Raw genomic sequence first — 15,158 nt, forward strand, 5'->3', positions numbered from 1 at the left:
AATTAATAAAATAAAAGGATGATGCGCTACTAAAACACTTTTTTTAAAAAATAAACACAACAATTGCATACTATAGCGTCGAAATGCCCGATTATATCTTGACAACCAAGACGTCACAATGACAGAGTGATTAAGGACTTTGGGAGAGGGAATTTTTTGTAACTAACTTGCTGGTGGCATTGCCGCCATGGGAGTTTATTGTCATGATAATTTCAAACATCTTCCCTTTCATCGTTTAATTTATTGTAATTTTGAGTACAACAATATCGATTTCACAACATTATCTTCTAGTACGACGAAAAATTCCTAGAATTTCGATGCAAATGAGTACCTGGATGTAGGCAGTGATGATATTGTAAGACTAATAGTACAGATCAAACGCCTAACGTACTAAATGGTTCCATAATGTGGCCTGCTTGGCGAATAAATGAAACGGTGTGACGTGTTTGAACTTGGTAAACTCGTGGTAATGCGCTATTTGAATTTTTATTAATTATCAACATATTATACTTTTAGACCGGAACACCTAAAACATCATCCGCAATTTTATCTTCATCTGACTGATATCCCATAAATTTTAGAATGGCAGCCCGCTGAAACGCTCACTCCAGGACCGTGAGATAGATGCGCCTTCATCGGCGCCACGGCATTGTTAAATGTGCCCATAAGAGACAACTCTAGATTAACTCTTAACACGATTGCTGCAAAGTACGTCAAAGTGTCATCATCTTGTCTCCAAAATGTGACATCGTTAACAGCCACGTATTGCAAGGGATTCAAACTCTGTACTCTGAAATCCGTTACTTATTAAGCTCAGTTAGCCATTGAGGAATAACCAAAATAATTGGAGACCTACCGAATGCTCCTACAAAGCGAAACAACTCAAATAATATTCCCTCAACTAACCCCGAGAAAAAATAAAACATAATACCTTTAACAAACCCTAATAGGAAAAACAAACACCCTAGCACCTTTGCTAAGACTTATGACTAACCTTAATAGAAAAAAAGCATCTGATCTCGAGCTAACCCTAATAGAAAGGAAAACCCTCGAACTGCTTTGCACTACCTTTCAATACTTCACAAATCAAAATGGCGGCAAAAAAGGAAACTTTAAACTTTCACAAATCTATCAAGGTTTGTTCTAGAGTTAATAAAATGCTTCTATATTATGATGACAAATTTAATAAATAAACACATGACAGAAGATCGATGAAAATACAAATTGAAAGAAGACTGGGGATGTCGGAGCTTTCGGTAGGCCTCCCAAAATAATAGTTCAGCGCTATTTCGTAATAGGTAATTTAGAGTTCAAAATCTCCATTCAAAGTCTGTTTAAAGCTGGACTTTACGAGTAAATTATGCGGCATAGCCATTAAAATTTCTGAGCAAGGTTCATGAAAATATCCCATAATTTTTAGAGTGCCAGCACGACCGTGTGATACATGCAACGTCATCGGCGCCATGGCATTTTCACATGTGCTCATAATAGATAATTCTGGATTAACTCATAACCTGATTAATGCCAAGTAAGTCCACGTCCCGTCATCTCATCTCCAAACTGTGACATCATCAACAGCCACGTATTCAAACTCTGAACTCTGAACTCTATTAGCTGTTATGTCACAGGTTGATATCAAAAGATAAGTCGCATTGTCTCACATCAGCCGATAGAAAATATTTTTTAAAATAGCTGAACGCCATTTCCAACATGCTAAAGGATATAATTTAGAATTCGGTACTTCCGTTCCAGAAACGACTAGACAAGCCCTAGTCATTCACTAGAAGCGACAAACAAAAAGAAAACAATATTCTTTTTAGAAAAAGAAATGCGTATTTCTAGGAAAATAATTTGTATCAACACAAAAATATGAGTTCTGCCCCCTTTTTCTAAGAGCTGCCACTTTACAACGTTTAAAAAGTGATACAATAAAATTCGATTTACTCTCATATTTATTTCTTACAAAGTGACATCATCAATTCTAACATTTTGGTGAAAAACACGAATCTGGAAGAAAAAGTCTGAATTTAACCAATGTACGCTTTCAAAAAATTGAGCATCTTTCCGATCCAATCTGTTAAGGTGGCAATTCAGGTCTCTCCATCGGGATTTGAATTTGTGACATACCGCTACGCCATTGACTCTCCCAATTGAAACGCGAATGAATCTAGACGATTCCAGGGGGAGTCAGAATTTATTTTCAGCCCTAAACTCAATGTAGTTTTTTTATAATTGTATGAATCTGATCGATTCTTTGAGCTCTTTCCTTTTTATGACCTATCTCACCCATTCCTATCTTTTTTCTATTATGGAGGCTATTTCGTCAATGTTTGACAGATTTGTTAATAATTCTATAACGTGAAGTGGAGGTTTTTTTTCTGACTCTCTGTCAAACCAGCACGGATTGGGTAGTTGTGTATGTTAGATCCAACGGAAAGTACAATGTAATAGACTAGCTAATATCCAAAAGATATCAAGCGTCTGATACTGTCTATTTAAAACTATAGAAACCGACATAAACTCCGGCTCCATGGGCCTACGGCTCTGAATGACTATTTTTACAATCGAATACAAATATCATAGTATGCTCATTGTGGCACAAATCCGCAGGGATTTACACAGCTGGCCAATATGTCATCACGTGACAGCGGGCACATTCCTTTCTGCTTGGGGATCTCTTACTTATAACAAGAGGGAGCATCATAATTATTTATGATGATAATAGAATTATGCGATAAGGCAGTCAGGCATTGTTAGGTTTTCACATATTCTTTTTTGTTTCCAATGAAATGAACAACGCCCCTAATGATAAATAAGGACAACAACCCGCTAAACCTTTAACGGTTAGTTGGACGATTATAGCCAAATAATATAAAGGGAGAAAACTAGTGACCAGTACAGCTCGTCTTGTGACAAAGCCAAGGACCGGATAGGTGACAGTGATGTAAATGATAAACCTCTGATAGAGGCCCTGTGTTCCATTCTGGAATATCCCAAACGTAGTGATTGTTTTTAAAATGTTATACCACGACTTCGACGCACAATCATTGATATATGGATTTAAAAATGGACCATTTGGATAAATAAAGACAAGCAACAAATAACTTTTTTTTTTTACTAACTCTTGGTTATAAACTGATTATTGACGAGACAGTTGTCAAGAATTCATGGCCATTCAAGTTTGTTTGTTTTAATTAACACGAACGAAGAATGAAAACTGGTTGGGGAACAGGAATAGAATGCAAACACGGGCGCTACCAAAAACTGTATCAAGATGGGTAACAGCTACTAAAGAAGAGAAATTACTCAACTCCCCTCCCCTCCCCCCCCCCCCAACCCAAAAACACACACATGCACACCCCAATCAATATACGGGAAGAACAAATCAGAATGAAGTCTTCTAATAAAGGATGAATTTCGTTGCAGTTCTTCAACGCGCCCATTATAAGAAATTGGTATTTTTAAAAATATTAACAATCACAATTACTTGCTACACTTAAGATAGGACGATGTTTCATCGCAATATCATTTTTACCAGAATCTAACAGACCCAACAATCAAATCATGCTGGATGGACGGATTGGCTAGAGGAACAAATAAAACTTGGCTCAACAGGGGATGAAAAACGACCAACCTATTTGAAAGGTCAGTGATTTAAAAATTAAACTATGAGATCTCATGGAATAGGTTTGAAAACTAGAAGCAAGTAGAGATTGTTGAGTTCCCATGGGCCCTTGTTATAATGTGTCCCTCTACTCGACAGGTAACACGCGATTAAAAGTATACACTTCTTACTGTTAATCTGTTACAAACAAAAGAGACATCGTAACACGTTTGAAGACTTCATCATTTATTTTCTTTCAGTCGTTAAATTAAATGTGGATCTACCCTGTATGTAAAGACTGCATAACAAATAATTCCCTGGTCGCTTATTTAGTGGTTGTATGAGAATCACCATGAATTTAATCAAACTGTATGGCATAGATAGATAGATAGATAGATAGATAGATAGATAGATAGATAGATAGATAGATAGATAGATAGATATATAGATAGATAGACAGCAAAACGCATGATAGAGCAAGATAGATAGATAGATAGATAGATAGATAGATAGATAGATAGAGAGAGAGAGAGAGAGATTGATTGATTGATTGATATGGAGTTCAATTGTCTAGTAGTCTATTGTCTAGGAGTTACAGAGTGACAATAACTAAAGGACAGTTTATTTCGCTCATTAATCAATCACTTATCTCTGTTTTAATAAGCTTCTTTTAGTTGAACCTTTGTCCGTAATAGTAATGTTCCCAGGTAAAAACCAATAAGAGGGGGGGGGGGGAGCACTCAAATTATACTTGAAGATTGAACATTTTTTGAAGAAAGTTTGTGATAAAATCTAGGGGAAATAGAAGTTTTCACCATCATTTCTACTAAGGGATGATCAAGTTTATTAATCTTATTTTAATATAACTATAAAGCATATGAGCCCCCCAATGGATTTCAACACTGGGATGAACTAAGATGAAAAAGACCAGTTTCCTAAGAAAGCCTCAGAGTCCATATTTAACTATTTCATTTCAAATTTAAGTTTTTAAGACGAAAGGATGCCGATCTTTTTATATTTAGTTCCGTGCACTTTATTGAAGTAGAAGGCAATTTAGTCACAATGATCGCCCTGGACAACTCGACTGTTAGTGCTGGGAAGAATTGGTCTTGGGGGTCTTGGTAGAGATAATATGTACATACCTGTGAAAGGACAACCCAGAAGACCTGCTCTCATGCTAATGCGGCCCCTCCATTCCACAGGCTGGAAACGGACGTAACGGGCCACGAATGGACTGTTGAGGAAGTGAACTCTGGGCGTGTCTTTGTCCGAATTTCCTCCAAACATCTGGATGGTTTGTGGATGTGTGTGTATGTGTGTGTGTGTGTGTGGGTTTGTGTATGCGTGCGTGTGTGTGTTTGCGCGTAGGGGTGTGGTGGAAGGGGGTGTTTGGAAATTTCATGAGTAAAAGACCAAGAGAAGAAGACAAGATGAAAAAATACGTTTATGTTTAGCCGTGAATAGGGAAGAGACAGATATATAGATAGATAGAGATAGGGAGAGAGAGAGAGAGAGAGAGAGAGAGAGAGAGAGAGAGAGAGAGAGAGAGAGAGAGAGAAATAAATAGGGTGTTATGTTATTTGTTTGATGGACAGTATGGAGTTGATGTTGATTTGAAATTTGTGAGGGGGGAGATGAAAAACAAAATGTGTTAGCATTAAAGGAGAAAAATAATACAGTGTTCAAACAACTTTATTTGAAATTATTGCAGCGTTACACGTTTTTCATCCGTTCTGCACTATCACCTTGGCCCTGTGAGATCTGAATATTAGTGACCTTTAGCACCATGATGAATGCACCGTTAAAATCGTAAATGCTGTTTATCAAAATTGCGCAAATCCTAAAGCAAGAATGGATGTTAACGGAGCATTCAATGGTATTGCAACAAGTCACGTGAGTAATAGATTTTCCTTTGTGAATCAAAGGAGATATTTCTATGTTTTCCTTGACTGTAAGCCAAAGCACAAAGCTGCTTTGAGGCTCAGAATAGAAGATAAATAATTTATTTGGGTTTCCTCCCTTCCCCCATCCCTCACACATCAATAATATAGAAGAAAGGGTAGAAGACTTATACCAGAGATACGATGATGGTAGATTGTAGAATCCATAGTTAAGACAGCGTTAAGCATTCGTCCATATTTTGTATGAGTCCCAAATTATTTCCAACCACTTATAATACAAAATCGATTTATGCTGATATCGAAATGATCTTAAATACCTGCTCTCTGATAACAATAATTTGGGTTCAGGAGCAGGTTGATCAACCAGCATTGCTGTGGAAAACAAAATGGATTAATCAATCCTAATTTCTAATTGTATCATTATGACCACGTTAATTAATGTAAATGTGTTGACAATTCAAGTCACAGTCGTCCAGGGAGGACAGTAAAGTGGGTATACAGAAAGAATGTGCTCGCATTCCGCGGTGTGTGAAGACAGACAAGCATTGAGTGACTCGGTTGCAAACTAAGACATTGCCATCTACCCATGCCATCCTCGGTGCTTGCTAAAAAAAGCTTGACAGGAAAAGACCGGTGGCAGTTATATGGTCATTGAATATAAAAACAACATAAAGACAACATATTTCAAGTTGTTTAATCACCATTATCATCAATCATATAAACATAACAATGTCTCTAATAATCTCTCAATCTTTCTCTCCTCTCTCTCTCTCTCTCTCTCTCTCTCTCTCTCTCTCTCTCTCTATCTATCTATCTATCTATCTATCTATCTATCTCTCTCACTCACATACACATAAACACATACAGACTCTCTCTCTCTTTCTCTCTTTCACTCTCTCTCTCTCTATCTATCTATCTATCTATCTATCTATCTATCTATCTATCTATCTATCTATCTATCTATCTATCTGTCTATCTCTCTCTCTCTCTCTCTCTCTCTCTCTCTCTCTCTCTCTCTCTGCCAATCCTTTTTTCTTCCTATATTAGGCTACTGTATTAGCTGTATTTGAATCATGCAGTAATGGTTCCCCTCTGACTGACATCAACAATGGGCCATGCTCACTGTGGCTTGTGCATTTCAACATGCATTTTATAACCCGAGAGATCTTCCTTCTACCAGGGATGCTGTATTGAAGGATTGCCGCATTTTATCCAATCGTTTGTTCTCCGACAATACATTCAAATCACTATCTGTTCAGTAGGACTCTCCACAAAGATCTTGTTTCAATGGTTCCTGATATCCCCCATAATTGTAAAGCGAATTAAGAGCGATGATTCCATTTGATGCTGCCTCCAACTTAAAATGCTAATTTCTATCCTGTACCATCTCAAATTTCACGGCCAATGAAAAGAACAGACAAGAACAGTTTCTTTTCCGTCGCTGGTTTTCAGTTCAGTGCACTCAGAGAGCAGGTTCCATTTCGTCTGAAATCCTACAGAGATAAAGACATTGAAGATCCATTTTCCAAGTGACAATAGCCCTTTAAATAGCAGCCAGTCCATGCAGAACATGACTGGCCTTTATTCATTGTGGAGGAGAAGCTAAAAAGTGCAATCCAGTTAGTTGTATCTCGCCATATTCATTGAAAATCATATATCATTTATTAGAGAGGATCTTGCTTTTAACAAATTTTGATTTCAAAAATTGCTTGTCCAACAAGGCTCACGACGTCAGGAACGTGTTACTTCTGAATAGGGGTGGCAATTGATAAATTGAGTTGCTGAGTGTCAATCAAGAGAAGTATTATCACAATACGACCATTATAAATCGCCCTGCTTGAAGCTGATAATTATTTATTTTTTTAAACGAAAGTGAGTGTAAGTTTTAGTTTAATCTACAAAGACAAATATTCCGGTCATTTCGGGTTTACTCTTTATCAACAGTGTGGATAAACAATGAGTTTGACATAGAGAAATAAAATCTAATTATGAGTATGAAGCAGTAGAGATTATTTGACAACCACTGTTGATAAAGAGGACTTTCGACATTTATTAGTTGACTAAACTGAAACTTAAAGTGAACATCGTCATTTTCTGACAAATTATTTTATCCTTACACTGTATGCTATGCGCGAAGAGACAATGGATGTTAAATAACACATGTGCTTCTCAAATTAATACATTATTATAATGACAGTGCATTGTGTCCAGAAAACAAATCCAAATAGTGAGTTCCATGCAATGTGCAACAAAAAATACAATAAACTTTACATTGAATTATCAAGAAACACAAGAGACAACAACAAGATTTGAATTGAAATGTGACCCGCCGTCCGACTAAAACGGTATTATGTTGAGCTGATATAAATCATAGAAATTTATGATATCGTCAAAAAGTGACCCATTGTCTCAGAGCGGTATTATGCCGGGATGAACTCGCTGTTCAAAATGGAATTTATAGCCTCCAATATGAAATTGTGATTAATTTCTCTTCTTTCTGACATTAAAAACTCCAAGATTGCATGTTTCATTATTTAATTTCATTCCTAAATTAACGCTTTGGCGTCTGATCAAGTCCGACAAACACCGTTTGAAACGATGGGTGAGAACATGGTAGAATATGACACCTGGGGTAATTTAGGCTTTTTTTTATTAAATGCAATATACGTAGTTTCTTTACCATCGTATTTCATAATTTAGGAAAAAATAAAAATTCGCCCTTCAAATATCGATCGATTTAAATGACCATCATCTTGGCAAAAATTCTCAAATCTGGGACTTTGCAAAGTCATTTAAATCGATCGATATTTGGACAAGCTTTTTTGCCAAATTTTGAAATACGAGTTTTTCCAGAGTACGGCAGGAAACTGGTTAAAGACAGAAAAACTCTTTTTTTTTTTTAATCACATTTCTGATCCCTTATTTGTGATTCCAAATTCCATTTGGCTTCTAGTTCACCCTTACATAAATACCGTTTAGAGAGGACAAGTCACCAAATTTGACGTAGTTGATTGCGCCATCTTGAAATCCAATTTCCCTTCACGATGTCATCGCATGCACGGCTGGATTTTGTTTTTACGCGAGCTGACTCGGATGAAATTACAATAATTATTATCCGACACGATTCAAATAGAAAACGACAGTTGATGTGCATATATTACCATTTTAATGGGCCAGTGACTTGACACTTTTGAATTGTTTACTATGCTCTAGCATAAAATATGAAGGATTAGCTGTCACTATTACAAAAATTCTTCCCTAGCACGAAGAGAATCTCAACTATTTATAGTTGAGATTCTCTTCGTGCTAGGGAAGAATTTTTGACACTGGTCAGCGACACTGTGTGGGTTTTCATTAAAGTTTTGTTTTGTAATTTGTACACTTTATTAAAATCTTTAAGTTATTGTATCGTTGGTCCACCGCAAGTCCATAATTCATTTTTCAAAATAAAATTTATTTGTCTAAATGACCCAAATTTATTGTGTTAACGTTATTTATGCTAGATAACAATTCTACGTTGGTTTTGTTTCAGTTTATATTTTTAAAATAAAATTAACACTATACCTATTTATTGTTTTACTCGTTGAGAAAGATTCGAACCCATGTCATGTATTTGTCAATTCCGATTATCATCGTAATATTTTTCTTTCATTATTTTTTTATTAAAAGTTTGCAAGCTAATAAAGGCAGACCCACAACCAGTCAAATGCAAGTAAATGCAGATTATACCAAGATGCCATGCAATTGATTTGTTATTGTCCATGCGAAAGTACGAGGTGGTATTAGATTGGAAGAGGAAGAAGAGGAAAGTTGTGGAGAAGACAGCATGCATAATAATTGCCAAATCATGGGATTAATATTTTAATAATGGCGAGGCAAATGGTTGTAAGAAAATGGACGATTTTACTGTTCCATAGCGGTCTTTTTCGATAAAGTTATGGTATGGCATGTAATCAATAAACAATTGTCTAATGCAGTGTCAGACAAAGCAGTGAATCAAATACTTGAAAACGATCATCTTAAAAGTTACATTTTTGACTCCTTCTTTTACGTCAAAATTGTTATTTTGGGTTGAATCAGTTGAGCCGCCAGCGTTAATAATAAGAGAAAATAAGTTGATTTCCATTCATATTCAGAATTGAGTGATATATTTATTTAGCAATGGAGGAGAGGGACAACCTATATTGTAATTTCTTCAATGAATAAAGCACATGTAGCTTCATTGCATTGTTACCAATATAATTTATTTACGAAATCACATACTCATAGTTTGACTTTACCTAAGACCGAATGCCGCCTCACTCAAGTGCTCGCCCGCTTTGGCTTCAAAAATTAAATATATTTCTGACTCTCATTAAGTATCTCAATGATTATACATATGCACGTGGATAGACTAATCTTATGCTCGTCACGAATCTGGTTTAACCATTACGCTAAAAAAGAAAGCAATGCACGAGCGCAAGTCATCGGTTGATGGAGGAGAGAGGGGATAAAACTGCTTGACGTAATTCACTCTTTTCTGGTTTTCTTGGCTAAAATATGATTTTTTATTCTTTAAAATATTCAATTGTTGGGATAATTTGGTATGAGAGAGATATATATATAAAGACCGAGAGAGAGAGAGAGAGAGAGAGAGAGAGAGAGAGAGAGAGAGAGAGAGGTGCTGGGGAAAATTCAAACATTAGGAGGTCTTCTGAACCTGTGGAGTGATCCATTCAACCATCAAGCAGTTTTGTTTTTGTTTATTATTATTGTTTTCTTTCCATTCCTTAATTTGACTTGTTTTTTTAAGGGTTTTACGGCGCTTGCAACACATTTAGGTCATATCATCGCCATAATTTGACTTAGATCTTATAACGTACACACTTGTGTAATACCGAGACACTCAATGATAGAATCCAGAAATGCTAGCATTTGTTTTGTTACGTAACGCGCCTTTTGAAACGTACGTACATTAGCCGTATTACCCGAATATCATATGATGAGCTGATGATTAGAATATGTGACCAATCGTCTCTTTCATGTATTACGTCGGAGTAAAACCCGATGATTAAAATCAAGTTTTGAGCTCAATATCTTTGATTGGAGTTCAAACAAAGTCGATCGATGTGGAATTCCAGTATTACTTCTTTAAACTTGGAATAATTCAAAGTTCCAATTTGGATTATTTTTACTCGAATTACATTTTATTCATCTAGTTTATTCCGACAAAATACCAGATCGAAGAGGTGGGTCCCATTTTGGTGAATCCCGTGTAACATAATTACAAATATTTCCAAATATTTCAACTCAGGTACTGTCGTTTCTTTAAATAGTGTGCACACGTCACCAATATTCACCCAACTCTAATTGCTCATCATGTCATATTTACGGAATATGGCGCATTACTTACGACCAGGGTTATCATTGTGTCTTTAAACTCAAAATGAAATTGAATTTGCTTTATTACTTAGCCTGAAGCATTAAAATATCATATTTGATGTGCATTTAAGAACAAATTTGAAAACGATTTAAGCAGAAAGAGGGTTTTTTCGCAATTAAAACATAAATAATATTTAAGCAAAATAGTCATAATAAGAGTAAGGCAATGAAGAGAAATAGGCTGTTAAAGGCATTAATTCATTAGATGGGTTATTTTAACAAACAAAAAATATTCAATATGATAGTAATATCTTCATGCATATAATACATACCATTTTCAATGTTGTGTACAAAATGAGACGAACATAATTACAAAACAACAACACACCAACAGTGAACTTGTATTTATTTGCGTGGATGAAAAGTGTCTTTGCGCAAAATTAAACAAATATATATATATTGGTAACCTGAATTTTGGACCTATGCAAAATAAAAACGATTGCTAAGTGATGTTTGGTTTATCGTGTGAGGAAGCAAATAATATTATATTATTGTATTGGTTGTTTGGTATTTGGTTGGGTGTTTTGGAGTTGAAGTTATTTTGGTGAAATCAATAAAATGTATTGCCATTAACACAGCAGTAGTTGGTAAGTAGTGTAACGTGTTTACAATACAAATATTACTCTAGAAACTGTCAACATAGCATGCGGGTTTTTTTCTCTTCTATAATATTATAGATATTGTTTTTGTCCAAATTGTATTCATTGTTAAAAAGATCGTAGAGCGTTCTATCCAAGATAGGTAGGAAGCGGAACACTTATGTGTTCTTTATTTTCGATTAGCCTATTTTGCTAAATTTTATTTTTGTTTATTTGTTATAGGAGACCGGATACATTTTCTCATAATCTATTCCGTATAAAATTATTCTTTACAGCCCATAGGGCTTTCTTTCAATTCGAAAACAATATTGAGGAATACAAAAGATGAGCAACAGAGAAAAAAGACAATAAAACTGGCTTATTTTATACGTCAATAATTAATAAGAATATTTGAGGAGCAAAATTTGGGTATTTTATTGAGCTTTCCTAAGGCGTTTGTAGTTCATTTAATTATTCTTTTACAGTTTAGGAACTAATCAAATTAAAAAGATATTTTAATGAACTCCTCAATTAGAAATAGAGTTGAGAAGAATTAGGCCAGGGCGGGTATTTTTTTCCCCATCTTATATTGTACGATTACCACAAGGATTAAGTACACCATGGATAAAACACAACCCAAGGTCGCTTTTTTTAAAACTTTCCCAATTACAGTTGCAATGAATACAAATCTGAGAGCAATCCCGCACAGTGACACTTAATTAAAAAGTTTGTCTTTTAACCAAATAACTACTCTACTCTGGGAAAACATGTAATTAAAATATTTGGCCAGACATGTTGCCCTTCAAATATCGCTCGATTTAAATTACCCTCGTCTTGGCAAAAATTTTCAAGTCTCGGACTTCGCAAAGTCCAAGGTTTGAAAGTTTTTGCCAAGATGAGGGTCTTTTAAATCGATCGATATTTGAAGGACGTGTTTTCAAGCAAATTATTTAATACACGTTTTCCAGAGTAACACAGCAGTTCAAAGGTTAAACTTAAAACTACGCTGGTGATTAGATTGGTACGAAGCCAACCACCTTTTCTAGATATTTATAGATTCACAAGCCCTTCATGAACTCCTGCTATCCCCCACAAATTTGATTGCTCTCTCATCATCGAGATCAACAGGCTATAGTGATTGTCAAGGTTTACTAGTTTGGCTTTAATTCTTATGCCAAATTCAAACAAATTGATATTTTTGAAGTTATTTGGTATTTTAAAAACTAATTTGGCATTATATATATATATATATATATATATATATATATATATATATATATATATATATATATATATATACAATATAACCATGGTATTAATCACCCACTACATACTACGTGTATATAGAAAATGTCAATACATCGTACTAATATTTACTGATTTTACGATGAAAAGGGGGAATTTTGTTTTGACTATCTATGCGGACAAACTTATTTTTTTCAACTCAATAGGAAACTAAAGGTTCATTTTTTTTACTTTATAGTTCATTATACAATTACCAGTTTGCGCAGCTGAACTTGGCATTTTTTGAGCAACTGGCATTTTTTATGACGGTTTGTTGTTGTTTTTTCTATTGTTCTTTTTATTTCTGTATTTATACGTTTAAAATGGCATACACCATAACATATCATATGACATTTATCATAATATGGGTTACTTAGATCAAAGGCCACTACATGCTCGGTGGAAAAACAGAAAGGTTCAGGTTAAAAATTCCCAGATATGATCACAACTAATGATCATCATTTATATCATGATCAATCAAAAATATATCAATTAAAAACTTATTTTAACTTAAATTAATGTTTTAAGTCGATTGCATTCTTGAAATGATTTATACTTTTGGAGTCTTTAGTTATAAATGTAAAACTGTTCCATGTATTAAACTCCTTTTTTAAAAAAGCCTTTCTGACCATCATGCGATTTCACTTTCGTTTTGACACGTGCCAGATTGACCCTACGACAAACATCTAAAAGACGACATCGCGAAATGCTGTTATCTCATAGATTAGAAGCCATATCTGGTTCAAAGTTTGTAGAGAATACATACAAACACGAATTGTGTGTAGTCTATATGTACTTGTATTTTAAGAATTAAATTAATGAGAGCTCTATTCTCAATCCTCAATTAAAATCTTGTAATAGCACGTATACGCGATAAGTAACAAGAGTACGCCAAGTAATGCCAATGAGTAGAATGGTTTGTCTTCGTGTCTCTTTGATCCTTGCTACAGCGTTTATATCCGACACATAGTCATTTAATTATCACTTTAACAATGCCCTAGTGGCTTTATGTCTCTTTAGATACACTTTATAGACCCCCCCCCCCTTCTTAAATAACAAGCACGTCTTGTATTTTAATTTGTCATATTAATACAACGTTTGTCTCCAACGTGAACAGAGAACTGACGAAAGTAAAGTGTTGACATTTGATTAATGATAGTTCTGTTCTTCAGTTTCCAGTCTTGTGCTCAGATTAAATTTTTCCCGTTCGATTTTGATAAGATTATGCAAGAATGACAATCTGATTTTTGTTCTAAACATAAAACTGGGACTTGATGGGCATCAAAGAAAGAAGTTACTTATAATATTATGTCCATTGAGAGAAACTCACTCCTACGGTAATACGTGTACCCATTTTATAGGGGAAATTTTAAAAACTACAACTATGTCATCTGTATTATATGGCTGGCGTCATATTTTCTGTCTTTGTATGTTTTAATTTATCTATTTATTCATCTGTTTATTTTTGCCAGTCAAAATAGATTATGATTATACTTGATGTAACAAATTTAATGTAATAATTTTGTGTCTGTATGTTTGCGTGTGTGTGTGTGTGTGTGTGTGTGTGCGCGTGTGTGTGTGTGTGTGTAAGTTTGTGTGTGTTCCGAGTGTCTGGAGTGTGGATGATTTATATCGTTTTGTCTGCTTGCAATGTGCTTATTATGAATATTTAACATCTTAAAATGTTTTGCTTGCCATGACTTGAAAACATTCAGCTTAACTTCGCAATATCAATATTATTATGGCAACATTCAAGTTGACATTGAAAGGGGCTACATTTTGTCAGTCAAACGTGTATTTTGTAAGATCAAGCAACGACTACATGACAAAAAAACAAATCAAACACGGACACAAACAAACAAGTGCATGAGTGCATGTGAACCCCATGGCCCAATTTCAATTCAAGGTCAAGGGTGCGTTTTCCCATGACGTGTAACCAAACCGTGAAAGTGAAAATTTGTAAACAAAAAGATGAGGGCACCACGCCGCCAAATTGTTTATGTGGGATATGTTTTATGTAAACAAACTGTGTAATTGCTACTAAACATCTCAGAATAGAAAATATGATGTTTGCACGCGTGTGTGAGTATATATGTATGAATGTGTGTGGGTGAGTGTGAACGTTTTATTTATATTGTCCTTTAGTGTTTATTTTGCTTTTATTTATCTAAGCTGTCTTTGTTTGTTTGATTCCTCCATGTTTATTATCATTGACATAATAAATGTTACTGCTGATATTTTTTTTCTCTGTCATTTCTGCTATTAAAGCCTCGTATTACATAGCGCTTTGAGCGTGTTTTGTGTATATTGTGTTTTATGCAAGCCGGTCTTTACTAATATTATGAGAAAGGGCTGATTTTGCTGTTTTAC

The 15,158-nt window shown here is 34.9% G+C and overlaps 1 protein-coding gene across 4 annotated transcripts in view; it reads right to left on the minus strand.

Annotated features, from left to right (window-relative positions):
- LOC144978566 (lactadherin-like) overlaps positions 1 to 15,158 on the minus strand; it is a 229,637-nt gene that overhangs the window by 11,067 nt on the left and 203,412 nt on the right. For all 4 annotated transcript variants that reach the window (XM_078924796.1, XM_078924793.1, XM_078924795.1 and 1 more), the window contains one exon: positions 4,747 to 4,891. In XM_078924796.1, coding sequence (XP_078780922.1) covers positions 4,747 to 4,891 — 145 coding nt within the window. The remainder of the gene's footprint in view (positions 1 to 4,746; positions 4,892 to 15,158) is intronic.

Source organism: Berghia stephanieae, chromosome 8 (assembly GCF_034508935.2).
Source record: "Berghia stephanieae isolate SIO BIC M18660-M18661 chromosome 8, UCSD_Bste_1.3, whole genome shotgun sequence".
In the NCBI taxonomy this organism is placed as follows: Eukaryota; Metazoa; Mollusca; class Gastropoda; order Nudibranchia; family Aeolidiidae; genus Berghia; species Berghia stephanieae.